The 27,551-nt window shown below is 36.6% G+C and overlaps 1 protein-coding gene across 3 annotated transcripts; it reads left to right on the top strand.

Annotated features, from left to right (window-relative positions):
- The first annotated feature begins 840 nt into the window (after window positions 1-840).
- LOC104890757 (putative hydrolase C777.06c) lies at window positions 841-17,283 on the top strand. 3 transcript variants are annotated; one of them, XM_010676343.4, is made up of 14 exons: window positions 847-1,085; window positions 1,180-1,299; window positions 3,489-3,565; window positions 6,963-7,090; window positions 7,189-7,301; window positions 12,678-12,719; window positions 14,141-14,196; window positions 14,299-14,375; window positions 15,735-15,854; window positions 15,936-16,012; window positions 16,110-16,173; window positions 16,317-16,367; window positions 16,444-16,492; window positions 16,907-17,283. In XM_010676343.4, the coding sequence occupies exons 1-14, from the start codon at window positions 949-951 to the stop codon at window positions 17,023-17,025; spliced, it is 1,230 nt and encodes a 409-aa protein (XP_010674645.2). In that variant the 5' UTR covers window positions 847-948; the 3' UTR covers window positions 17,026-17,283. The 3 variants fall into 3 exon arrangements, 2 of the variants coding, with proteins under 2 accessions (XP_010674645.2, XP_048497749.1); XM_048641792.1 differs by having other exon boundaries at window positions 848-1,085; window positions 6,966-7,090; XR_008969107.1 differs by lacking the exon at window positions 16,907-17,283 and having other exon boundaries at window positions 841-1,085; window positions 16,270-16,367; window positions 16,444-16,485.
- The last annotated feature ends 10,268 nt before the right edge of the window (window positions 17,284-27,551 follow it).

Genomic DNA, 27,551 nt, shown 5'->3' with positions numbered 1-27,551 from the left:
AGGGAAACAACAATTGGTCTTGTAAAAGACTGCCTAATTTTAATTTAAAATTGGACGATGGCCCAAGCTCAATAATAAGATGAGATTGGACCAACTTTTAAAATTTAGTGACTAGTTTGACTGGTTAAGTAACCACTTTACCCGTTTAATATATTTAATAATTCATTTATCGACTAGTTAATTGATCTAGTGATGTGTTTAATCAATTCGCTAAGACTGCAAGGTTATGTATTAAGATTGTAATATTTTTTTAAATTATTATTAGGAAAGATAATTGGTCCGAAAATCAATCACTATCAGTCTATCAGTCTACAGGACAGGCCAGTTTAGAAGTTGAGTACAAGACTAAACATCACAGAAGCAAAATGTCCCAACATATGGTTGGGACGAGGATTCGAACCACGAGCAATGTCCTATAATTCGGGGTGGTACTCCACTGAACTACCACCTCTTCCTCAATTGTAATGCTTGTTAGGAGAACATATGTTTGAATTTGGCTAATTTTATATTAAAATTAGATTGCCTATTTTAATAATTTATTTGAACCTAAAATCAGCAAAATAAGAGCCTATTCTCCCCAACTTATTTTCAGTTCAGTTCAGATCAATCAGTTTAGTTTAGTTTAGCTCTGGACAATACTTTTACTCTCACATATCACTACTCATTTTAGTTCAATTCAGATCAATACAGTTCAATTCAATTCAACTGTTTTATACCGTAGAGAACATGTCCTAAATGTAGCGTAGAGGGGTTGATAAATGTATGAATGATGTTGATAATTTAACGGGTTAATAAATCTAGCAGGTCCGTCTACTTTAGCCCTTGTTTACAAACCAGGCCCATGAAAACTCTACCCATCTCCTCAACATTTTTCACTTCCTCGTCTTTTCTCTCTCTATTTCTCTGAGCTGAAGATATCTGCAGAAAAGTAAAGTTCAAAAAAACACTATGGCTCACTCATATGTGGCGTTACGATCACCTTCAACATTTCCCAGACTCAACACTTCCATTTTCGACCACAAATTCACTTCTCGCTCCTCTCATTCTCTCTTTCTCTCTCCTCCATTCAACCCTCTTTCTCCCAGGTATGATAAACTTTTAACATTCTAGTTTCTGCATTTTCAGTTCATCTCAATTCCTGATTTTATAGCTTATTTTTTTCGATTTTATTTTTGTTAGGGTTTTAAAAGCGAGTAATTCTTCCGAAAAATTTCGTCGAACTTCGAACGTTAAAACGTTACATTGTGATGGATTTGGGACTCCTCGAAGAAATGATCGCTCTAGCATTTGGTCCAATAGGTAGAATTTATGCAAGATTTTTTCAGTTCAGTATTTTTTGATTATTATCGTCAATTTCTACGATTGTGTGATAAATTATTAGGTCATGACCTTAATTTATGTTTCCAATGAGAGTTTGAATGATTTATGATAGTATATGTAGTTCATTTAACAATTTAACATCTTTACATCATCAGATTTTGACCAAATTGTAATACTTTTGATCATGTGAAAAGTGTTGCTTACAAACTAAATTGTACATTCTTGACTCGCTTGTAGTGATGCTATGTGAAGTTTTTTTTTGAATAGCATACTATCCAGTGGCGGAGCCAGGATTTCAAAATCGGGGGGTCACAAAAAAATAAAAGATATTCAATATTAAAAATTTTACCACACAAAGAAACATTGTCAAAGATCGGATTATTTTCGCATTGCCTTTGTTTTTTTTTATCTAGGTATATCACTCATCGTTTCCTATATTCATTATTTAATATAAATTAACTAAGTAACACCGATACGGGTACGGGGACGGATACGGGTACGGATACGGGGACGGAAAACGGCAAAATCAAAATTACCGAAAACGGGTACGGCTTGGATTCGGCAAAAAATATATACAAATAAATTATAAATAAATATAATCATTTATGAATGATATTATCTTAATTTTTAGTTTTCGTAACTTAAATGGAAATTATAAGCTTATTAATTTACAGTATTTTAGTCACAATTAAAATTAGATTATTAAAGAATAGAATAATGTTTTTTGAGTTAGTATATTATACTGTTATATAAAGAGACTAAAGAGTTTCTTCTTTGAGAGTTTACTAGAGAGATTAACCTTGTCATCTTTACTTTCTAGTTAAGTGGATAACAACTGTATTCTCCCCCACAAGAAAAAAAAAACAGAAGAAAATAAAAAGAGTGGATGACACCTATAAACAATTGTACTATACTAAATGAAATATTGAAATACAACAGTCCATCCATCGCAAATGTTTTCTTCTTCCTCTCTCCACAAGATCCTCTCTCTCCTCTCTCCTGCTCAAATCCAATTTTTTTTGCCCAGATTTTCGAAACCTAAGTTTTACAATTTCATCTTCAAGCTTTGTTCTTATCTTTATTCACTCATCAGGTATACTAATTTTACAATTGTACCGAGGTTTATTGGGAAAGGAAGGAGCCCTGAACAGTGAACTCCTCTTTTCTAGCTGACTGTTGGGCACTGGTTTTAATTTTTTTTTCCCCCGAAAAATCGTTCAATTTTTTTTTAATTCGCGGGGTCACGTGACCCCACGTGACCCAAACTAGCTCCGCCACTGATACTATCTGTCTCGGAATACTTTAGGCGTTTGATTTTTCACGGTGGGTAAGATACATATTTGACTATTAATATCTTTAATCACGTATAATATAGATTAAAGTTGGCAATTTGAAAATACACATTGACAAGATTTCACATGTTGATAGACTTTATTGTATATCCCTTTGTTGCTTTTTTTTTGTCACACAGTCTATTTGTGTTCGTTCTTTTTTCTTTTACTTCTTCTATATTTGGCAATGTTTTATAATTTTAGTTATGTTACCCAAACTTACCTCACTTTTTCTCACTTTCTCCACACACAACACTAACTCTTTGCTCCTTGTCTAAATATGTTTATAACTATCCAAACAAATTAGAGGTGATAGAAGTGAAAAGGGACAATGCTACATCTACTCGGTGGGTAGTTAACCCACTAGAAATAGAGAATTAAAAAATTATTAAAATTGATGAGTTGGATTCCACTATTTATTTATTTCTATTTTTACTGGATTGTTGACCCACTGGGTAGATAAAGTTTTTCACAGTGAAAAGATATGGTGACCGGTGACTTTGGAAAAGCAAATTCCATTTGTTTGGGTTTTATATTAACATTTATCAAACAATTCTGTAGGTACATAAGACTATGACAATATTCCTTGTTCGTACTAATAGTGTCTCTAACCTTAAATAGGTTTTGAATCAATCACCATTTTGTATATATAGGAAAATCTTCTCCAACTACTTAATCTCCAACATTGTAGATTTACTTTATCTTTTCATTATCTGTTGGCCAATTTTAATTTCTCGTAAGTAATTGTAAGTGAAATGGTAGTTTTTCTAGGTACAGTTCGTCAATGCTTCCTTTTTAAGTAATCCTATGAATCGAAGACTCAAACTTTCTCTCTAGATTTCCGGTTTCAATTTCCAGGAATGGCTTGTCCTTACATGTCCTTAAACGAAAGTTTCAAGCGTCTCTTCGTTCTGGTATGTGATTAAGCTCCCTTTTTCTGTTCTCATTTATGTTGATTTAATGTTTTTTAATCAGTTTTTTAAATTATTTATGTCCATATCTACTAGTATTAGCTAGAATAGAATATATTGGTATGACAAAACACAATATATATATATATATATATATATATATATATATATATATATATAATATATATATATATATAATATATATATTATAATATATATATATAGAAGCGAGTTCACATGAGAATGCATACTTACATGAGAAATGAGAATGATATTTACGCGCTATAACTCTTATAAATAAGTGATGTAACTCTAATGAAAAAGTGATGTAACTCCAAAAAATAAGTATATTAGAAACAAAAATTCAAAATTCAAACTTTTTTTTTTGGCTCTAAATTTTTTTAGGTGGGTATAACTCTAATGAACAAGTGTTGTAACTCTAATCCAATCGTGTGGTTGAGATTCATTCTCATTTCTCATGTAAGGAGCATTCTCATGTGATCTTGCCCTATATATATATATATATATATATATATATATATATATATATATATATATATAGGGTTGAGTTCTATTAAGAACCACTAAAAATGAGCAAAAACATAAAATGAGCAAAACGCAAAGTGAGCAAAAACGTTGTCAAATAAGCATAAAAATGTTAAATGAGCAAAAGCATTAAATAAGCAAACTATAGAATGCGTGAAAACTTTGTGAAATGAGCTAAATCTTCGTAAAATGAGGAAAAATGAGTGGTTCTCACGGTTCTCACCATAAGGGTGATTATATATATATATATATATATATATATATATATATGTTTGGTTCAATTTACTTATCTTTCTTCTTGTCCTTTCAGTTTTATATTTTGTGGTTTCCCATGTGTAGCTTGTAGGTAGACAATAATCAACTTAAGATGCACATAATTCTAAAACATGAATGCGAGCCATCAAAATCTAATATTGATGTAATGTGTGTAGAACACTTTCTTAAAAGCAGTAATGCCTTGACTATGGTGCAATTGGAGATGGTGTTGTCCCCCAAATATAATGCAACTCTCTTGGTTTATGCACTCAATTTATAGAGATTGGAAATATTTATTCACATAGGAGAGGAGAAAAATACCATAACTCTTAACTCATTACTAATGAGCTTTAATTTTCTCATAAAATTCCAACAAAAGGAGAAAATCTTGCTACAATTGTAAACCTAATTAATCACATTACCAATCGCCTAAAGTAGGCACATTACACCATATTGTGCACACAAATCGGAAGCGACGCTCGTGGGGTTACCTGCTTCTAGTGCAAGTCAGATAATGGGAGCATTTTAGAATATAGATATTACTTGGAAAGCTCATATATCTAAGCTGGATAAGGGTTCTTACTCTTTCAATCCAAGAGAGAGAGATTGAAGTACAGTAAAGCTACCACTATGGGTATTTCCAATATAATACACATCTTTTTTGTTAATATCTTTAAAAATATAGTAGTAAAGAATATGGAAAATCTAAATGTTGAAAGCACCCATTTTATAATAAATTTACCAAGGTTTCATATGAATATATATTCCTTTGTTATTAGTTCAAAAATATGGTCAACGTAGGTGGATTTAACCTTCAAATATAAATTAGAGAAAATAGAAAATGGAAGGGATGGAAGAGAACAGAAAGAGGAAGTTCAAGAATATAGAGCGAAATGTGGCACTACTTTCTTATAAGTGGAAAATGCTTATCAACTTATATGTCGATACAAAGGAGGAAGAATTGACAATTTAGTGTGAATTAACCATACAAAATTTTGCCTTCATAAGTATTATTTTTCATGGGTGTTTGTATTCATCAAGTACTCCTAAAATTTGGGGGTACTTGATCAGTACCTATAAAGTGGGTGTCATACGATCCTTGATGATTCATATTACCATGAGTAGTACTATGAAGGGGAAAGGTGAGGACTTAACCCTTTATGCCCTCTACTTGCAGAAAATGAGTGGGGAAAAAACATGCTCCTCTGTCCCCAAATCTATTGACTTTCGTTTTATTTATTAATCAATATATATACTCATGTGGGATGTTGTTAGATTTGTTTCAAGACAGACTTTTACTGTATCCACTTTATATATTTTTCTCAATATACATATTAGGCCATTTAGTAATCAAAGGTGTGCCATGGAGACCATGCACGGTGTACATAGTAGATATATTTCTATTTTGGGATGGACAGAGTATATATCCTGACCAGGTTTTATTTAAGTTCTAAATTTCTCACAGTGTTTGTGTTATTAAGGTTCTCATGATGAGTAACAGGGAAACTAATGAGTAAAGAGGTGCTTGTCTCTTATACGAGTGAAAGAAGGCTAGACGGAGAAATTCGTAGTTTGAAGCCTACTGATGAACTTTTCTTGTTAAATAAGGATGAAACTTTGAAAATTGAGAGGAATGCTTATTGGGTAAGTGTTGTCAAATGAGAGAATTCGAAGCAATCATAAAGAAAAAGAGTTGCCAATAGATAAAATTTTCCACTAAAATTGTTTTTGAAGAAGGTATTAAGATATAAGATATTGACTTTTGGTGTCTAAATTTTGCTGGCATAACTCCTAAGCATACCTCTATGAGAATCTTCTTTGGCTTACAAGCATTTGTATCTGTGATATAAAAAGGAAATATGTTGGTATGTTTATTTGATAATGGTTTATCTATTTTACTCCCTTTAGAACATTTTAATCTTTAAAAATTACTTTACTCCCTTTGGTATAAAAATTACGTAGATGGAAAAATTTGTGTGGATGGATGTGGGAAATACCTTTAGGGATATTACTTTAAATGATGATTATTCGGGAGGAAGGTTGGAGTTGCATATATAGAGTATGATAGAACGAAACTGTGAGATGTTGACAAGAGGATGCACCTCTAAGGGTAGTGGAGACGGGAGAGTTAGAATTATGGACATTCTAGAGTAATTTGTGGAAAGCCAAAGATGGATGACTTCACGGAGGGCATTGAGAATGATGTGAATAATTTGAGTGTGCATTTAACAGTTAGAATTATGGACATTCTAGAGTAATTTGTGGAAAGCCAAAGATGGATGACTTCATGGAGGGCATTGAGAATGATGTGAATAATTTGAGTATGCATTTAACACTTGACACAAGAGAATGGAGGCGTATGATCAATGTGAATGACTGAGAGTAAAATTTTAGCTCATGCTCCCAACACCATTATATTGGGCTTAAGACTATGGAATTGCTGTACGGAAAACTATTATTTATGTACACTTATTTGAATGGATGATCAATGAGGTTTTTGAAACTTGAACTGTAGAAAAGAAGATTGGTTTGATGGTGCTTGCTAATTACGTAAAATTTACTGAAGGCTGCTGAGTGCAAATTTGATTTTTTTTGTCAGTAGAATCTACAAGCAACAGTATTGTGACACCCCCAGGACAGCAGTCTGAGATCATATTTGTGGGGACCGGAACAAGTGAGGGCATACCACGTGTAAGCTGCTTGACTGATCCTGTCAAGATTTGTTCGGTATGAACAACATTCTGTAATACAATGCTAACATTTAATCCATCAATATATCATTGTTCGAAGAAGAATGTTGATATTTCATTTTTATTACTATTTAGGTATGCAAGAAAGCAGCGGAGCCAGATAGCAAGAATAGGAGACTCAACACAAGCATCCTGATCCGTTTTAATGGATCTTCTGGGATACACAATCTTCTTATCGATGCTGGGAAGTAAGTTTGGTTCTTTCTTTTACTTTTTTTCCCTTTTTTTTTCAGCTTAATTTAACAGGAGTGTCAATCATGGGACAATCATTGCAGTTATTTCAAATTTCAAGAGATTAGGAGAGGTGGTTACAAGGATCATTAACTGATTGACACATACAATGGTATTTTAGGGAAGATAATAGGACTATAGGAGACCAATGTGGTTTCCAATTGCCTATACTATTGGATTTGGTGCATTTATTAATGTTTATTAGTACTTCTAAGTTCAATCTGTATTTTCTTCTAACATGTGAAGATGATGAATCTTTTATTTATTTATATGTTGTTACTAAAATAAACTTTGCCTTTGCACACTCCATCAATCTCTTATTAATGTACTCTTCTTTAGGCACAAAGTTTTAGGAGAAATTGTTTGTGGGTCCTAAAGAGAAAGAGAAAGTACTAATATATTGTAGGCTAAGAGAGAGAAGGATAGTGACAAATAGAAAAAATGATGCTTTATGTAAAATAATAATGTAAAACTAGCGAGTCCATCTCGAAAATAGTAAAAAGAAGTGGGTAAACTAATAAGAGACAACCCAAAAAGAAAAGTAGGTAAACTAATAAGAGATAAAGAGAGTACATTATAGTTACGGAGTTGCATCTTGTTAGCCATGATGTTCTTCTTCTGATGTGTTATGGAGTTGCATGTCGGTTCGACATATTCACCATTATGTTCTCGTGTTGCCAATTATATTTGAATTTTCATGATCCTTTAGAACACTGTTCATGCTGCTTCTCTTAGATGCCATTACACTATATATTTTCCATTTCACTCTTACTACATAATGACACAAATATGTTGACATCCCATGTCCCACATCAGAGAGATAAGAAAGAGTTGCCTAGTTTTTAAGAGTTCACGAACTACATTAGTATGAGACCTTTTAGGAAGGGGCCCATAAACAAATTGTGCGAGCTTAGCCCAAAATATCATATTAATATTGGAGTTGTAGGTGGGCCTACCAAATGGTATTAGAGCCAGATTTTGATCCTAGGACCTCGGGTCCCACCACACTTCCGCCTGGTGCTCAGGTAAGACGTCGGGGGCGAAGAGCGACGTTGAAAGACGGCTGTTCGAAGAGCGCCATATATACTATTCCGTTAAAATAGAGAGAAAGTAGTTGACCAATGATCCGGATAGGCATGGGAGTCCTTGGGCATTGCTTGGGCCTCCTGATAGGGTTGAGAAAAAGATGATGTTACGACACGACAAGTTTTGACCATTTCGCTCACGTCTTTCACATTGGTAGGAAGAATCCAATACCGGTAAGGGTTTACTTCTTGCTTGAACCTTGGCGAGGAACCTTTCCTATCAGGCTCAAGATCCTCTTAGTCAATCCATTTGAAATAGAACTTCTAGCCAATGGGTCAACGTTAAACTCCACAAAGATTTTCGAGTTAGCTTCTACTCAGTGATTCGTTTAAATTTTCTATGTTCCTACCCAAGAGCTTATCTCCTAAACTAACTGGATGACCTCCGTGCCGTGGAGGCGAAGTAAAGCTGGCAACCTCCCTTACCTTACTTTTAGTGCTTTTAGTCTCGCCAATGTCTTCAATCGGGTCAAACTTTCCAGCCACTCTTCTTCTCTTACAGATGAAGTCAGAAGTCAAAGATTTGACAACCCTAGTTAGATTGTTATATTGGAATACAATATACTTATCTAGCTGTGTTTTAGTCCCCCTAGACTCGCCGAGAAACTCTTTTATTGAGAATTAGACTAAGCAAAACACTAATTACTTGTCATTAACAATAATCAACAACTAATGAGAAAAATTTATGAAACTAAGCACAATAAGGAAAACAATGAAAAACACATTAAATAATGTGAAAAAACTCGAGCACTTGGACAAAAACCCACTAAGCAAGCAACTATGATTAATGGTAACAATGAATGATGATTACAAGCAATAGTGGATGATTTCAATGCTCTTTTCTCTTTACGCTTTCACTAAACCCTAGGAAGATCTCACTTTGTGTAAATAATATCTTAAATCATGAAAAGTGGGGTTTATATAGTCTAAGAGCGAAAATACAATCCAAGGGTTGAGATTAAATCTCAAACCCGTAAAAAATGCCAACATATATGGGCTTCCCTGATGTGATATCGAAGAACCGGCCGGGCATACCTTTCTCTAACATTCGCCCTCGAGGACACAATTATGCAGACTTAAGGCGCTCGCTTGGGCTTGATAGGCACTCGCCTGGCCGAGCTGCCGACCAAGCTCCCAAAGTGTGTCTCCATGTCTACTATGGAGTCCGAGTATGTGGCTATGTCGGAGGCAGGTTAGGAGATAGAACGGTTGAAGAACTTCCTTTTAGAAATGCACATGAAGAAACAACAATTTGGGTTGCATAGTGGTAGCGAAGTGCGGTTCAATTTGCTAGGAATTTATTTCACTACTTAATTCAAGCACATCGAATGGCACTATCACTAAACAAGGTATTTAGTGGATGGTGGTGTCTTGGTTTTGAGGAATATTGCCGGTTTAAAGAATCCAGCGGACACCTAGTGAGAAATTGAGGTTGTGTAGGATTTCAATCGGTCTCATCTTTGATGATAACGGGTTTGGATGGTGATGACTTTAGGGGTTTGTATATGGTGTTGCATAGGAGGTTTTTACTCTTGTTTGCCCAATCTCCCAATGGGAGATTGTTGGGCATGTCCGGAGATCGTGCATATGCATCAAGCAAGCAAGCTCGTGCACACAAGCAAGCAAGGACGTGTGAGCTGCTGGTTTGGCTCGTCTCCTCCAAGATGGCATTGTGTGAGCTTTGACCTTGGCGGCAATCCAGGTGAGCTACCTCGGGCGTGCGACATTTTTTAGGACTCAAGGCAGTATGTTGGGAACGTATGTCCCGGGCCGGCGACATCTTTGGGGATTTTTTACGGGTTTAAGCTTTAATCTCGACCCTTAGGTTTTATTTTCACCCTAGACTATGTAAACCCCCTTTTCAGGTTTTAGTACTCTTCACACAGTGAGATATTCCTAGGATTTAGTGAAAGAGGAGAGAGAAAAGAGCATTAACTCATCCATTAATGCTTGTAATCATTATCCTTTGTTACCGTTCATTAAAGTTGTTTGTTTGGTGGCTTTTTTCTTGTGGTGCTCGGGTTTTCATACGTTATTCATTGTGTTTTTCAGTGCTTTTCTTATTGTTATTAGTTTTATTAATCTTCCTCATTAGTTGTTGATTAGTGTTTATTGCACGTAAAAGTGTTTTTTTTAGTCTAATTCTCTACAAATGGTATCAGAGCCGAAGATTCAATTGGAAGTAGGGATGTTCATTTAGATAAACCCGGTCCAAAAATGCGATCCAAATCCGAAAAATCAAATATCCGAAAACTAAATTTTCAAAGGAAAAGTTCATGAAATAAGTTTCGAACCGGATCATCGGATATCCGGCCTTGAAAATGGATATATCGGATCGGATATCTGAAAACTTATTCGCGCCTGATCCGAAATTTTGATACCCGATCCAAAATATCTTAAAGCTAAAAAAACCGGATCGGACCAGATCAGATACTTACGAACACCGCTAACTGGAAGAACGTGCATACAATGGTGACCCCAACAACATGGTTAGCTTGCTGGAGCACTTAGGGGTGCACATCGGTGTAGCTATAGGGTGTGCGTGCAAGTCTTTGGTTGTATTCTGTATGGTTCTGGAAGATGTGTGATTCAGTTAATGTATGGACATGCAATTGTAGAGCAGTAATATGTCATGGGTGTGGAAGAATGGAGCACAAACATGTTGGTTGCAGACATAGCTAAGAGGTATGGTGCATGAGAGCTAAGGAGAATGTGGGTGGCTCTCAGTGTGACCTTGCGAAGGAAAATTTGAGCTTGTTGCCTTGTGTTGAAAGTCTTTCTGATATTGTGGTGGTTAGGCGACGTGTTCTCCATGTTGGCGGCGGTATAAGATGATCAGACTGATTACTGCTGGAGGGGAGGATTTATTGGGAACTTGGTATACATCCCAAGCAGGGAATTAAAACTCTCCTGTTCCGTTACAGAACGGACGTTCTGTAACGGATTTTGGATTTGCCGTTCCGCGAAATCCTGTTACGGAACGCCATAATAAAATTCATGTACTTCTCGCCGCGTTGTCCGTTCCGTAACGCGAACTCGCTGCGTTAGAACGATTTTATCCCCATTACATCCGTTCTTTTCAAACATTGGCCAAATTTTTTTTATGATTTAATTATATAGTTGAGGAACATGATATTCTATTAAATTTGATTATATTATGTTGTAATAATGCTTCATAAACTAAAAAAATGCAAATAAGGTTAAAACATATTAATGTGAATTTTTAAAAAAATTCACGCCGCGACGGCCGCGAAACGTTCTATTTCGCCGTTACAAGCTGTTCCCGCGACAACGCGACCGTTCCCGCGAACGCGACCGCGAGCGCGTTTTTTTTCCCTGATCCCAAGTCTCACGTCGGAGAGATAAGAAAGAAATACGTAGTTTATAAGAGTTCATCAGCTACATTAGTATAAGACCTTTTGGGAAATTGTGAAGTTGTAGGTGGACTTGTGGACCCAACAAAATATTTGCGCACGAAGGTTTCCTTAATCGTCTTGCTTGATTAGCATATAAGTTGTTATTTGAGGCACCTAGTCAATAAGGACAAAACAATCTTGTTTTTTTTTTTTTTTTGTGGTTTAATTATTCCATCCTTTCTCATAATTATGCAAAATTATCCATTAATGGTTGCATGTATTTCAGGTTTTTGAATCTGGTTAGTCAAATTATGCTATAAAGTAAACTCTAGGAGTCACTTTGTGGATCTTTCTTTTTTCTTTTAACTTATATTCTGGGATCTAGAAACCCATGTATTTAATTCCCATTTATCGGCGTCTTCCTTTTTGTAATGTTATGTCGGAAAAAATCCATTCAACTACATGAACTTGGAAAAAAAATATTGGTAAAGAAATAGAAACTCCTTGGATTACAGCCAATAATGCTAGAGATAATTGGGAAAGTAATAATAGGGATATTATGATTGCACTGCATTCTGGTCTTTTTATGTTGGTATTCAAATGGTTTTAAAGATAAAAAGGTTGATATTTAATCATCTAGGGTATATTTTCTTTCATCTAGGTTAGATTGGAATGTTCATGCACATTACTTGGTAATGAAGAAGCTATTGTTTTGTTTCAATTGCTCAGCTGATGTGTTGTGGGAACTGAGTTGTAACAGTCATCATTCTTTATATGGACATTGTGGTCTTTTTATCAGATATAACAAGATGAATTTCCTGCAAGTTTATCATTTACCTATTCTTCCATGTGCCTTTAATTGTACTCATGAAGAGCTTCTCAAATTATGCAGGTTTTTTTACCATAGTGCTCTTCGTTGGTTCCCCACCTATGGGTAAGCAGTAGCTTCACTATATATTGACCAATGTTGCGTAACATCTAAAAGTAATACCAATTCCAATGTCTAATTATTTGTGAAAGCTATAATTTGTGTAGAAACATGTCATCTATAAAAAAAATTGGAAAGAATGTATGGCATTGTTACTTTTACTAGAAGTTAAGGTTTGATGGAGATAAGTTGAATCTATCAGGCACTTTAAAGTTCAAATTTTTTATGCTTCATCTTTGAGCAACTCTGTAATTCAAAGTGTCTTAGGACCTTTCTACAACAAAATAAACAATATTTGACATGCAGAATTTATGCGATGGGAAAAGTTGAGACAGATCTAATTAACAGACAGGAAGATCTTACTTTTTTTAAGCCGTATAATCATGACATTGTTTTCAAACCTTACCAAAAAGTTAGAAGGTGAAGGGTGATGTTACTTGGGCACTAAACCTCAAGTACTTATGTTTGAATACTTGATACTCCAACCTGAATGTGGACACTTGATACATTTTGGTCTAAAAGCATTTCAAGGTTTCACAAGGTATGACTGTGAAACATAGAAACATACCAAAGTCTGACATGTATGCTGCACTAAGTCAACATAGGTGAAGTAGGCCAGGGCAAATTTTATACAAGGTATTTATGTCTAGAATAATAGGATCTTTTAGTTTATCATTTTGTAGTTATGAAGACTAACCATATATGATCTTAAGTTATTTTATTTCAAAAGTAAGAATTATCTCATTAATGTTGGACGTTGGTAAAAAACTTCTTACTGTATACTCCTATAATTCTACATCATACAAATTACATTGTACCTAACTCTCATTATTAAGATTATGAGATAAATTATTTAAAAGATCCTTACAGCAGTTGTATATTCCTGCTCGGTCCCTGTCAATTTTTTTGAGTGGTGAATACTTTTACGGAGTATTGAAAGATAGTCTATCTGAGTATGTGACTACTAACAGATAACGGGAGTTTTTATCAAGAGTGAGGCGTAACATTGTAGCATCGATGAACTTGGTAAACAAAATGTGTGCCCTCTTTGAGATGTAATTGCTATAAAAGGATACATGCACTTGTATGCACTACTATAGTGGACTTTCGTAATCTAAAGATGATCTCTCTTTTTTGAGGGGTGGAGTGTGGGGCGCTGCTGGAAGGGATAATCTAAAGTTACAGTCTTTCTGCAATTGAGATTTTCTGTAGAATCAATGTTTCAAGAATAATATTTTTATGTTCTTTTGCTTCAAATACTTGATTTCAAATTGGTTGTATATTGGCCTGATATGCTTTTTTTTCTCAATCTTGACTAAAGTTAAATGTTGCATCTAAGCGAATCGTAATATGTTGTAATGGCTTTTCTGAGTCATGTCTTTGCTAGTTTCTTTTTTCCTTTTCATGACTAGTTGCATTTCTGCCAGGATAAGAACAATTGATGCGGTTATTATTACTCATTCGCATGCTGATGCTATTGGAGGTCTCTGACATGAACACTTATAACTTGATTTTCACATGACTCCCCTGATAATTACTCAATTAAACTTCAGATATCCCACCTGATTCTTCTTATTTCGTATAGGCCTTGATGACCTTCGGGACTGGACCAACAATGTTCAGCCCTCCATTCCAATATATGTTGCAAAGCGTGATTTTGAGGTCTATTCTCACATTTTGCATTTCTTACATCTTTTGTTTTCATCTAAAGCTCTTACTTGAAAATTGAAATTATGTGCTCAAAAGTCATTCTTGAAGGAATATGAAGGATCTTTTGTTAGAATTTGCTGTTAGATATATGATGATGAGCTAGATATCTAATGTTTTTCGACTGCTGAAAGCTGGTATGCAAACTACTTAGCTCGGCTCAAAGTTTTTATGAGTCAAGCACCACTAAGGTCGCTGGAGATACTCGTGCAAAGACTCGAAAATTGTTTAGTATTTTGTATATATGTATATCAAATTTTGATGTATAATAACCAAAACTTGTGAAGATCTTTTAGTATTAGCAAATTCTTAATTATGATAGTCGTTATAACATCAAAACGATATTACTTGGTTACAATATCCGAACTCAAGTTGAGTTCTAAGCTAAGTTGAACTTGAAAATTATTGAAATAGGTTGAGACTCGGTTCAAGCTTGAGTGTAAGTGTGACGAGCCATGTCAAGCAAGTAGCAACCCCAGGTTCAAGCTTAGCTTGACTCTTACCAGCTCTACCCATCTTGGCCATATGAGGCATGTTTTATCAATAAGGTGACGGTTTATTTGAATACCTATATGATATTAAGTTATCAGCTGTTCTACTTTTGGTGCTTTCCAACTTCATTGACACCACCCCCTTTAAGGGAAAAAGATGAGTAGAAATATTTGGTTTTCAACTTTAACAAGTACTTATTCAGAAGGAATGCCATTATTTCTATTACAAGGCTAAAAACCATCTCTGCAAGAACACCATTGTAGCCTGAAATTTTATAGGTTTCACAAATTCTTGATATTATATGATGCTGGGGAAAGAGGATTCTATGTAGCTAAACTCACCTAGCGGATTTAAAGCTTGGTTGGCTGGTTTCTTGGATATGTGACGTTTCTTATGTTTTTGTTGCTTGCGTCTTCCCTTTGTCTATATTATGAACTTTGCATGATGGGATCATGTGGGATGCTAAGGAGGTGCCCGATCCCAATAAAAGGCTCTAGTTGGCTTAATGAAGTAAATGAGAGAGCAGGGTTAGTGGGCCCCATACCAAGTGCCCTTCATAGACTCATGTGACAAAATTTTAGACTGCTAGTAAATTTAGCCGTGTGGCCTTGCTCTCTAGCAATTGGAATTGTTAATTGGGCCTTCATACTTTTACAAGAAGTATAGTTACACTTCAGATATCGAATTGTGGGGACTGAGGAATACCATATCATTATGCGGGAGAGGCTATAATGACTTTTCCTGATTAGAAAAGATGTGCCTCTTTTTTCTTGCACTGGAACTGTGACATTATTAATGAGAATACATTATGCAATTACTCAGGTAATGAAGAAGACCCATTACTATCTGGTTGATACAAGTGTAGTTTTAAAAGGTGCTGCTGTCTCGGAATTGCAGTTTATTATTATTGACGAGGAGCCTTTCAGTGTGCATGATCTGAAGGTCTGTGAAATAACAACCAAATGCTTCCTCCTCTTATAGTTTTTTCATATCACTGCTAAATATCATCTTTATGGTTTCAAGATCACTCCATTACCTGTGTGGCATGGCCGGGGCTATCGCTCTCTTGGTTTTCGTTTTGGTAACATCTGTTACATTAGGTATTGTTGTCTAGTGATTCTTTTCAGATTGTCATATTGTAGTGCCTTATAGTACTAAGTTTGTCTATACTTCATTGGACATTTTTTGTTGTTTCAGTGATGTTAGTGATATCCCTGATGAAACTTACCCACTCTTGGAGGATTGTGAACTCTTAATTCTGGTATCCTCTGGACCCTCTTTTCTTTTTCTTCATATCTCTATGTGCTTTTAATTGCTTCTGTTCATTGTTTTTACCCGAGTTTCTTTCATCTGCAAGTATCTTCTCTTGGCTAGCACCTAATAAGCTTTACTAAACCAACTTAGGACGCTTTGAAACCTGAAGGATCTACTCCAACGCATTTTGGACTTCCAAGGGTAGGCTCTTTTTTTAATTGTCTACTTTATCTTGATCCAGATGGTTTGATTATCGTTCTCCATATCTGTCTTGCAGGCGTTGGATGAAGTACGAAAAATCCAACCCAAGAGGACACTTTTTACTGGTATGTTCCACTCTGTTATATATGCTACGTTACTTGGAATCAGGTAGTCGTTTCAGACGGGTGTGTGTCCAACTCGACTATTTTGTGGAATCTTTCCACGATTTTGGCCCAAAATGAAGTGTCACTATGTTCGTACCTAAGTTTGAGTGTCAAGCATCTAACATAGGTATTACAAGTAGAATTAAGAATCGAAGAAACTTAGGTTATATGCAGATAGCTCATTTTTTTGGTCTTCTAATTGGAGTCTTTTATGTTATTAATTTCTTCCATTGCTTTTGTTGATGATACGTTCATCTGTTATTTCACGAGCCATTCAATTTACAAGCACTCTCTAAAATCCAGAGACAGTAAACTGGACTATTATGAATTCTAATACTGCTTTGTCCCTTCTTTCTCCGGTGGCATGATTCCTAGGCATGATGCATCATATGGATCATGAAGAAGTCAATGCGTACTTGTTGAAATTGAAGGATTCAGAAGGACTTGATGTGCAACTGAGCTATGATGGACTGCGTGTGCCTATAAATATCTAGTCACCTTTTCTTTGGCAGGTTTCCCGTCTATGTAAACTACACTATAATGCTCACAATTATTTGTCTGGAGAGGGATCCCTTCAGTTCGAACATATAAATTAATGCTAATTGTTGATGGGGTCTATGAAAAGGTAGTAATTCTTTTGGTGATCTAAGAACTTTCACCTCAAAAGTGTAGTTATCATCTAAAGCACATTGTGGCATAACGGATTATTTATCTCTGTTATATGAGCAAACTCTTGAGGAATTTGTTGTCCATTTAAAATACTTTAAATACCTTTTACTTTTTTACATTTTTAATTTAATATCAATATATTATGACTATTTTACCATTAATATAATTTGAATCAACATTGTAGTATTAAAAACTGAAAGTATATCTATCTAAGACTAGACCTTTGTTATCCCATCTTTGCGCGAGAGAAAGTTTCCATATCTAGCTATGGGATGGGATGGGATGGGATGGGATGGGATGGGGGACTTTCTATTTAAGTAAATTAGTATTAAATGTTCAGGCAATTTGTATTAAGATGGCGTTAAAAATTAAATTGGTGCACAAATTTCAAAACCATTTTGATATCGTGCTATGTTTTTTTTATTATTAATTGGCGGAGATATTGGTGCAAAACTATTTAATAGATGTGTGAAATATGTATCTCTCACAAATTCAAATTATGCATCATAGATACACAAATTGCGGTGGAACCATGATTTTGACTTTAGGTTGTGAAGTTATAGACATGCTTCTTAAACTTGATCAATTTATTCTATTAACCAAAATCCCCATTAGCAAATGCATTCCCCGAATAGTAACAAAAAAATAAAATATGGCATCCTTCTTAATATTATTTGCTACAAGTCAATCTCATCTTCACTTATGATTAGTGTTAAGATTGCAGAAAGAAATCATATTATTGTACAGGAGTGATAACTAAATTTATGAAAATCAATCACCAATGACCAATTTATCACACAAATTAATCCTATTAATTTGGCAATTAAACAAAGCCCTAAAGTCATACTTACATTTGAATTTCGAAATTAAGAACAACAAAATTTGAATCACACAATTACAAATGATCATAATTATTTTCTCAACTGACTCGATCATTTGACACTACCAAGAAAGAAATCTCAAGATATGTAGCAACTCTTACACAGAAACAATGTCTCCTTCCAAAAGCTCTCAACCCCGCTCCTCGACTGAGGAAACGGATCAACTGACTCGATCAAACAAGAAATACAAGCGCAAAATAACGAATTGGATCTTTGACATTACTAATGATGAAGATGCAAACATGGAGAATTCTCCTGACCTTGGTACTGTTCCTCTGGGGACTACCCTAAACCAGGCTGTGAGGACTACACCACCGCCCTCCTTTCGTGACATGCTTAGTGTCCGTAATCACAGTTACCAGGATCATCAACAATTCTCTGACTCCTTACTGGAAGATGAAGTGTCTGATGATGATTGTGCCCCTGATGAATTCATCAATAATGCACAGTGCCCCGCCATTCTTCTCACTAAGGAGGAGAAACTTGAGATGCGTAAACCATGGAAACAAGCTCTAATCATCAAAATGTTTCATGGTAAGGTTGGATACATGGGACTTATGAGGAAATTCAAAAGAAAATGGAGCCATAAGGGAGATTTAACACTCACGGATATTGTCTTTAAATTTTACATTGCGCGTTTCACCAATGCTGACTACCAACACTTTCTCACATAAGGTCCATGGATGATTGATGATAATTACCTCACGGTTCGTAAGTGGATCCCTAATTTCATCCCAGATGATAATCCACCGAAAGTGCTAACTGCATGGGTGCGCATTCCACATTTAGCGGTGGAATATTTTGATAGCACTTTCCTGAAAAAAAATAGGATCCAAAATTGGGAAGATCCTAAGGATTGATAAAACTACAGTTCAGGCTATGCGAGGACAATTCACCAGGATTAGTGTTGAGATTGATCTCACCAAACCCTTGTTATCTAAATTTTGGCTCAAGGGGAGAGTCTGGCGCATTCAGTATGAGGGCTTTCATATGATATGCTTTCAATGTGGTTGTTGGGGGCATAGCGTTGTGGAGTGCCCAAATGTTACCAACCCTCATACGCACCATCTGGATTCCATGACTAATTCCTTGATGGATGAGGATGCTGTTAAGATGAATCACCCAGTCATCCATATTAGTCCCGAACTCGAAGCAAACTTTGGGGATTGGATGATGGTCAAAAAACCAGTCCGCAAACGATCTCCTCGGGGAGGGAGCAGCAGCCTTTGGCAACCACCACTACTGGCCATGGCATGGCTGGTGGACAAATTGCTGCACCGGGTTGGTAAGCCCAGTTCGGAACCCAATTTGGAGGCCCAAATCCCGCTTAATCCCACGAAACCACTTTTTGAATTTCAAACGGAAGGTTCGAGATTTTCGTCCTTAGAGACGATTAATCCGGAAATTCAAATTAGGGACCTAGAGAGGATAGAAACGAAACTCTTATCAATTCGAGTAAAGAGTCCCTAGTGCATGAGATTGTCAACTTAGGTGAGAAATCTCAACCTCTTCCTAATATTCAGCACAATATGCAATCCTTTAATTTAGGAAAAGATTTGAAATCCAACCAAAAAGGCCTAAGTGTTTCCGCCAAATCCAAAGTAATTCAGGAAAAGAAAAAAGTTCCTAAAAAATCCACGGTTTTGAATGAGATTGGTTCAGTGCGACCTAAACACGCCATCAATAAGCCAACCAATATCCCCCCCTCCGGTAAAGAAAACATTGACGCTACCAGGAAGCCAACTAACCGAACTGAAAACCATGGCCAACCCCAACCAATGCCTCTTAAGCCAATCAATGTTCCCATGGGCCCTCCATCCTCCACATGCTACTCTCCTCCATATCCCCCCGGAGTAAACAGTGTTTGTGGACCAAGCCATGGAGTACCCTTACCACATAGTGGCGAACCACCAGACTCATCAACTCAAGGTGGTGTTCCCGTCGAGGGTGGACCCTCCAATTATGACCCTCGAATTGATAGCCATGATATCCATTCCCAATGAAGTTGGACGTCTCATGCGGATTTTAAGCCAAGCTTATGTAAGTTCTCTCCCCTCCATACCAGTTGCGATGGAAGATAATTTTCCTCCTAATATGAATGATTCCCTGCCTATTTCCTGTATGATTTGGAATGTCCAAGGGGCATGTAGTAGAGCGTTCATCTCCTCTCTAAAAGAACTAGTCAAAAGGAACAAGCCTAACGTTTTAGCTCTGATTGAAACTCACATGGGGGGTGATCATGCTGAGAAAATCGCCAATATTCTTGGTTATACTGGTCACACTCGTGTTGATGCTGTTGGTTTTGCAGGAGGTATTTGGATTTATTAGATGAAAGATTTAGTGTCAGTTGAACCTATTTCCCAGCATGAGCAATACATTACCATGACTATATCCAGGGTCGGAGCGCTCCCCTGGTACTTCTCTGCTATCTATGCTAGTCCGGATCCTTCTAAGCGTCAAGTATTATCGAGGGAGTTACGTGAGTTTGCTAATGCTCACAACGAACCATGGTTGCTAGCAGGTGATTTCAATGAAACAAGGTTTCCATCTAAACGAAGTAGCTCTTGTAGGGAAACCACTTGAAGATCCCAAGGGTTCAACGAATGGATTGATGATCTTCAGCTCTTAGAAGTGGAATTTTATGGTTCCTTGCATACCTGGTCCCGAGGGCTTACTCCAGAGACCCGTTAGAGTGCCCGCCTCGATAGACCGCAGTGTAATGGTAGCTAGAGTATGCGGTTTGATAAGCTCAATTGCGCCATCTCCCGGCCATCCAATCGGACCATTGTCCCATTTTTATCTCCCCTAACGGATTTGCCCCGCTCCAAGAGATGAATCACCCCTTTAAGTTCCAAGCAACATGGCTTACACATGAACAATTCCAAGCTTTTGTGAAAGATAGTTGGCTTCCAAACGAACCTCTTGTTTCAGCCTTAGATAAATTAGTGCGGGACCTTACTTCTTGGAATAAAGAGGTGTTTGGTAATATTTTCCATCAAAAGAAGCATTTATTGGCCCGAATAGCTGGTATTCAAACGACTCTTTCTAGGGAATGTAATAGGGGACTGATCAAACTGGAAGCTCGGCTTCGACGCGAGCTGGATGATATTTCAGAACGTGAGGAGATTTTGTGGTATCAAAAGTCTCGCATTGAATGGATTAGTAATGGTGATCGAAATACCTCATTCTTCCACTTGAGCACTATTAGAAGGAGATGGCGTAATACTATTACCACCATCAAAGATGATTCTGGCCATTGGGTCCATGATAAATCCCAAGTGAAACATCTCTTCGTGAATTTTTTCACTAAGTTGTTTACGGAGGAGGGTGAGTCGGATTTAAAAGCAGTACCTCAAGACATCTTCCCATAATTTCCTCAACACGATTGGGAGCGCCTTTGCAAGCCGTTTATGGTGTCGGAAATTGATCTAGTTGTTCAACACATGAGTGCCCTTAAGGATCCTGGTCCAGATGGATTCCAAGCGATATTCTATAAAAAAAACTGGAGCCTTGTCTCCACTTCTGTGTATAAAATGGTTCTAGAGGTTTTACAAGGAAAAGGGATGCCGAGCAATCTAAATGATACATTCATAGCATTGATACCGAAGGTTGATCACCCTGAAACGGTAGCCCAATTCCGCCCAATAGGGCTCTATAATGTGGGTTATAAGACCATCACCAAAGTTATTGTGAATAGATTAAAACTTCTGCTACCCAAGTTGATTTCGAACACTCAGTCAAGTTTTGTGCCGGGTCGCCAAATTACAGATAACATTGTCATAATGCAGGAAGTCCTCCATACCATGAAACGTAAGCAGGGTACCAAAGGCTATATGGCCATTAACATCGACTTTGAGAAAGCATATGATCGTCTTCGTTGGGATTTTATTCGTGACACTCTCTCATAGATGAATCTTCCTCTCCTTCTCATTAATGTGATAATGGAGTGCATTACGTCAGCTTGTCTTCAAGTGCTTTGGAATGGGGAGCCCACGGGGAAATTCAAGCCATCTCGAGGTATTCGACAGGGTGATCCCCTCTCACCCTACTTGTTTGTCATGTGCATGGAACGGTTATATCAAACCATTGAAGAAGCAATAGTGGATAATCGCTGGCGTCCCATTTATGTGAGTAGAAATGGCCCGAAGTTATCTAACCTTTTCTTTGCAGATGACATTGTGTTATTTGCGGAAGCTTCGGTGGACCAAGCCAGTGTAATTCATGAGTGTTTACGGAGATTTTGCGTAGCCTCAGGGCAAAAGATTAGCCTTCCAAAGTCAAGGGTGTATTTTTCCAAGAATGTTGGGCTGGAGATGCAACAAGACATTAGTACGGCTTTGAATATTGTAGCTACGGATGACTTGGGCACTTACCTGGGCATGCCTACTCTTACTAGCTATGTCACTAGAGAGAAGTTTCAATATATTTGCGAACGTATTGACCGCAAGCTTATGGGTTGGAAGACTAAATATCTTTCATTGGCGGGTCGTATTACTCTTGCTAAATCCACCTTAACAACAATGGCAAACTATCCGATGCAAACCGCGAAAATCCCTCGCACTGTTTGTGATGATGTTGACAAAAAAGTCCGCAAGTGTAGTTGGGGTGGAACAGAAGACAAGCGAGGAACCCATCTTATTGCGTGGGAAAATCTGCAGAAAAGTTATGATCAAGGAGGCCTAGGTATTCCTTCGGCTCGACAAGCTAATTCGGCCTTCCTAACTAAGCTTGGGTGAAGGGTCCTTACTGAACCAAATGCACTCTGGGCGCGAGTTTTGCGTGCCAAATATTGTCATGGTCGTTGTGATGTTGATATGTTCGAGTCCAAGTTGAGCATGTCGAATGTTTGGAGGGGTATTTCAGAGAATGCTAAAGTTCTTTGTGCAGGCCTCCAAGTGGCAGTTGGCAATGGGAATACTACATTATTTTGGGACCATAGCTAGGCTACGCCGCAGCCACTTATTTCCCTCGCTGCTGCCCCAGTCCTGGATGAGCTTCTAGGTAGTACCATGGAGGAAATGTGGGATGTTTTGCAAGGATGGAAATGGGATGTTTTTGCCCCTTACTTATCTAAAGATGTCCTTCGCCGCATTCAGTCCTTTGAACTCAAAGAGGACCCAGATATAGGCGATCTGCTCTACTGGCGTGATGGGTCTAAAGGCAAGTTTTCTATAAAGTCTGCTTTACGTATTCTGCGCCATGAAAATGACATGATTGATGAGGACTGCTGGAAACTTATATGGAGTGCTCCTGTTCAACAACGTATCAGGGCATTTCTATGGATTGCTTGCCATGATCGGATTTTAGGTAATGCGGTTCGTTTCAAACGCCATATGATGGATGACCCAAAATGTAATGTGTGTGGAGCCACTGAAGAAACGACTCTTCACATTCTTCGGGATTGTCCCCATTGCCCATATGGTGTGGAGGCATTTAGGGGGCCAGCAGATTCAAATGCCTTCTATTCTCACACTCTTAAAGAGTGGTTCAGCTCCAATTTTCAACATCAAGAGACTTTGGGGTATCCAATTTGGGCTACTTTATTTTGTATTGCTTCTTGGTGGATTTGGAATGGCGAAATTGCCTTGTTTTTGGCCGGAACCATGAGGTTCCACAGGACATTGGAGGATTTATACAAGTACGATATGATGAAACGCGTCGTAGTATCGAGAAGGCTCTAGGATTTACTCATTCGGAGACACACCGTCAACGTGAAATTGTGGGAGTTCAATGGTGCCATCCCCCCATGGAGTATTATGCTTTGAACACTGATGGAGCTGCTAAAGGCTCGCCGGGAATGGCTGGTGGTGGCGCCATCATTCGCAATCACCGTGGAGGATCTGCTTTAGCGTTGGCCATGTCTTTTGGTGTGTACAGTTCATTTAACGCGGAGGTCATGGCTCTTTGCAAAGGGTTGGAGTTGGCGCAGGAGCTACAAATCTCTAAACTACAGATTCAGCTAGATAATATTGCTTGTGTTCAAATACTCCAGTCAGGGGATAGTGGAAGAAATGAATGCACATATATTCTTCGACAATGCATCCAACTGATCCAACGTGAAGGATGGGAAAATCAGGTGAAACATGTGTATCGCGAAGGGAACAGAGCCGCTGATTGGCTCGCCAATTTGGGAGTATCACAACTCCTTCCTACTTCACTCTTCTCCTCTGCTCCTAGAGGCCTCAGTAGTATATTAGATGAGGACTTGAGAGGGGTTACTACCCCTCGCCTAGTTCCTCCGTAGAGTGCGTTTATTTTTAGTTGTTTTTTCCTTTTGTTTGGCGCTTGTGCCTTCCTTAGAATCAAAAAAAAAAAAAACAAATGATCATAATTTATCATTGTTAGGAGAGGTGGAATCGCACAAAAAACCCAAAATATCATACTAAAAAGTAAAAGTTGTTTAGATTTTCCTCTTAATTTTAGAGCATGAAATACACATGGCTTCTCTCACTTTAGTCTATGCTAAATTTCTTCCCAATAGGAACATATAAATGTTCATAGCATTAGTGAAACTCAATCATTTTGTATACACCATTAAGATAAGTCAAAGATCTTGAAGCGGGATAGAGTGAGGAGTATAACTGATCAAAAAAAGCCCAATCTGGCCCGAATTTTGGGTTGGTTTGGGCAGAAATTTCTTGGCCCGTGGTTAGGCTCGGCTTGACCAGGATTTATTTTGCCTTTTGAGACGGGTTTTTGGCAAGCCAAAAATGAGTTTTTAGTTTATTTTTTGGCCCAAAAAAACCGCTATTTTTTTGCTCAAAATGAAAGGTTTTTGGGGACAATTTTTTTGCCCGACCCGACCAATGCGCGATTTTTCTAAGGCTCGGCCCAACACAACCCATGATCACCTCTATTGAGGAGACAACACCCTAACATATCATGAATGAGAAATAGAGACTCGTAAATGCTTATAAACTGGTCAGACCGACAAACAACCATATTTACTTTAGGATAGAGAAATGCTTAAATTAGAACCACTCTAAACATTATACAGGTTTTCATGGTATATTAAGCAAAAACAATAATATATATCGATTGCAAAAGATAGTGTACTTATAGAACAAAAAGTACTCCCTCATTTTCTAAATAAATGATGCATTTTGACTTGTACATTTATCGAGATAAACTTTGACCATTAATATCTCTGACCATCCATTAGTAAAAAAATCTTTTTTTGAAAATGTACGCCAAGATAAATTCAACATCTTGTATTCTATTCCTAACATTTGTTTTTATACACGAGACTATTCAAATATGTGAATATTACAAAAGTCAAAATGGTGTATTTAATAGAAACAGAGTAATAATATTTTCGTTTTAGATTTATTGCACCATTTGCTTTTTGACGTTTGTCAAGATAGTTTTTGAACGTTAATATTTGCAATTGCGTATAAATTAAGATTATAAAAATTAGATATTTGAAATTCTGGTATTAAGACGATTTTAACAAGATCACACTTGACTATATTTTTTCCTATATAATGGTGAAATATAGTTTGTTAAAGTTAGTTGATAAAAGTGACCAAATACCAAATGGTGCAAGTATTTCAAAACAAAGGAAGTATAAAAATCCAACAATATGACCTAATTATATGTATATTGTCAAAATGATATTTTTTATCCAATAAACAATTTTATTTTTATATTTTCTTAAGATAAGATTAAGGGTGCTTATAATACTTTTTTTCGAATGGGGGCTTTCGGGAATCTCGTGATAAGAATAATTTTCTCTGTGCTGCCTCTAACAAGACCACTCACCAATAGCCCCAACAAGCCCCAACCCTTCTCGCAACAATATTGAAATTTTTGCTTCCACCAAGATTTGAATCTTGGTCTCCCACATGGGATCATAGGAAGACATACCATTTGGACTCAAGGATCCTTGGTGGGGCTTTTAATAATTAGAGAATAGGATATACAACGTTTTATAATACTTAAGAGGTGATCAACTTGATCACGGCCCAACCTAAAATTTGGCGGGTTTCGGACAATATTTTTGCCCCGCGGTTTGTACCCTGCCTTTTTGGTCAAAAAGGTTGGGCCATGGGTAACATAAACCCGAAAATGGTGTGAAACTCCGCTTGGCCTTGCCCAAATCAGCACTCTCTGACCCCAAAAAAAATTGGCCCGACATTTTATCCAAAGCCCGGCCCAACTCGCCTCTTATAATAATAGTAAGTTATGCAAGCGATGCGTGTCTGTTTTTTAATTTTTTTTCAAAAAATAAATGTTAGCCTTTTGGGTATAATTAGGGTAAAAAGTTTGAATTACATTAGACATTTTTTTGGCTAAATTTCATAGTTTAAGTCTCTGTCACTTAACCTTTCTTTTATTGATTTATTTTAGCTTATATTTTCTTATATACTTCTAAAATTAAACTTGATAAACGATAAAAGAACGTTAAATCAATTTGTTTCACTCTAATATATTGTGTTTTAAAATCAGAATAGATACAACTTAATCTTACTTTTAATGGAACACAATTATTTTCAATTACTTTACCGACTAATATTGATACATTCATCTAATTTAATATCAATTTCTTTTTGCTTGACTGAGATTTATAAGTTTCAAATTGGATATAACTTGTTAACGATTAACTTACAGGTAGTATTATTATCTTAATTTAACTTGTCGGTTTACTAGATACCTTGATCTAATCCAATATCTATTTATTTTACGACAATTATATGTTTTTAGTTTTCAGATGCATATAACTTAATGACTAGTATAGTTATATTAATCCATTGATCTAATATAGTTATGGTAAGACATTGATCTAATCGTTTTTTTAAATGTCTAACTCATCTTTTGAGGAAATTTATAAGAATTTATACTGATATGAGACGTCCTTTTTAACTAAACATGACGTGATTTGCATACAACTAAAAGTTTAAATATCGACTAATATAAAATTGTCTTATTTGATGTAGTAGTGCTTGTTGCTAGATTTACAATGTACTGGATATGTATGTTTCCAAAGATGAAAATACAATGTGAAATGTGAACAAACAAGGAGTTCTTGGACTCAAAGCGGAGGCAAATTCAGAAACTTAAACGAGTGATGAGGCATGGAATATAGTTGACATTTAGAACAACAAATTCATAACAAATCTATCTTATTATTTGAAAGCATCAATAAATAGGAGATACTAGTAGTGAATCCACTGCCCTGGTCCTTCAAGGAAACATTGAGAGGTGGCACGATATCCTTCTAATTGGTACCACTGCACGTTGTTACTGAGTTGTTATCGACCTCCCGGTAAAATAGTAAGATAAGTCATTTGACACCAATCTAATATTCTATTGGTACCATATTTAAGACAATTAGTACCAATCTCATTATTATCACGCATTTGGTACCAAACCCACTTGTGCTTGGTACCAATTTAGGGTAATTGAATCATAACCATGTAGTATCAAATCATATATTATTTAATGAAATCACTTTTTTTAACATTGATCTT

Source organism: Beta vulgaris, chromosome 4, assembly GCF_026745355.1.
Source record: "Beta vulgaris subsp. vulgaris cultivar EL10 chromosome 4, EL10.2, whole genome shotgun sequence".
Classification (NCBI taxonomy): domain Eukaryota; kingdom Viridiplantae; phylum Streptophyta; class Magnoliopsida; order Caryophyllales; family Amaranthaceae; genus Beta; species Beta vulgaris.
The sequence above is the reverse complement of the archived record's forward strand: the minus strand, read 5'-3'. Positions and strand labels throughout refer to the sequence as shown.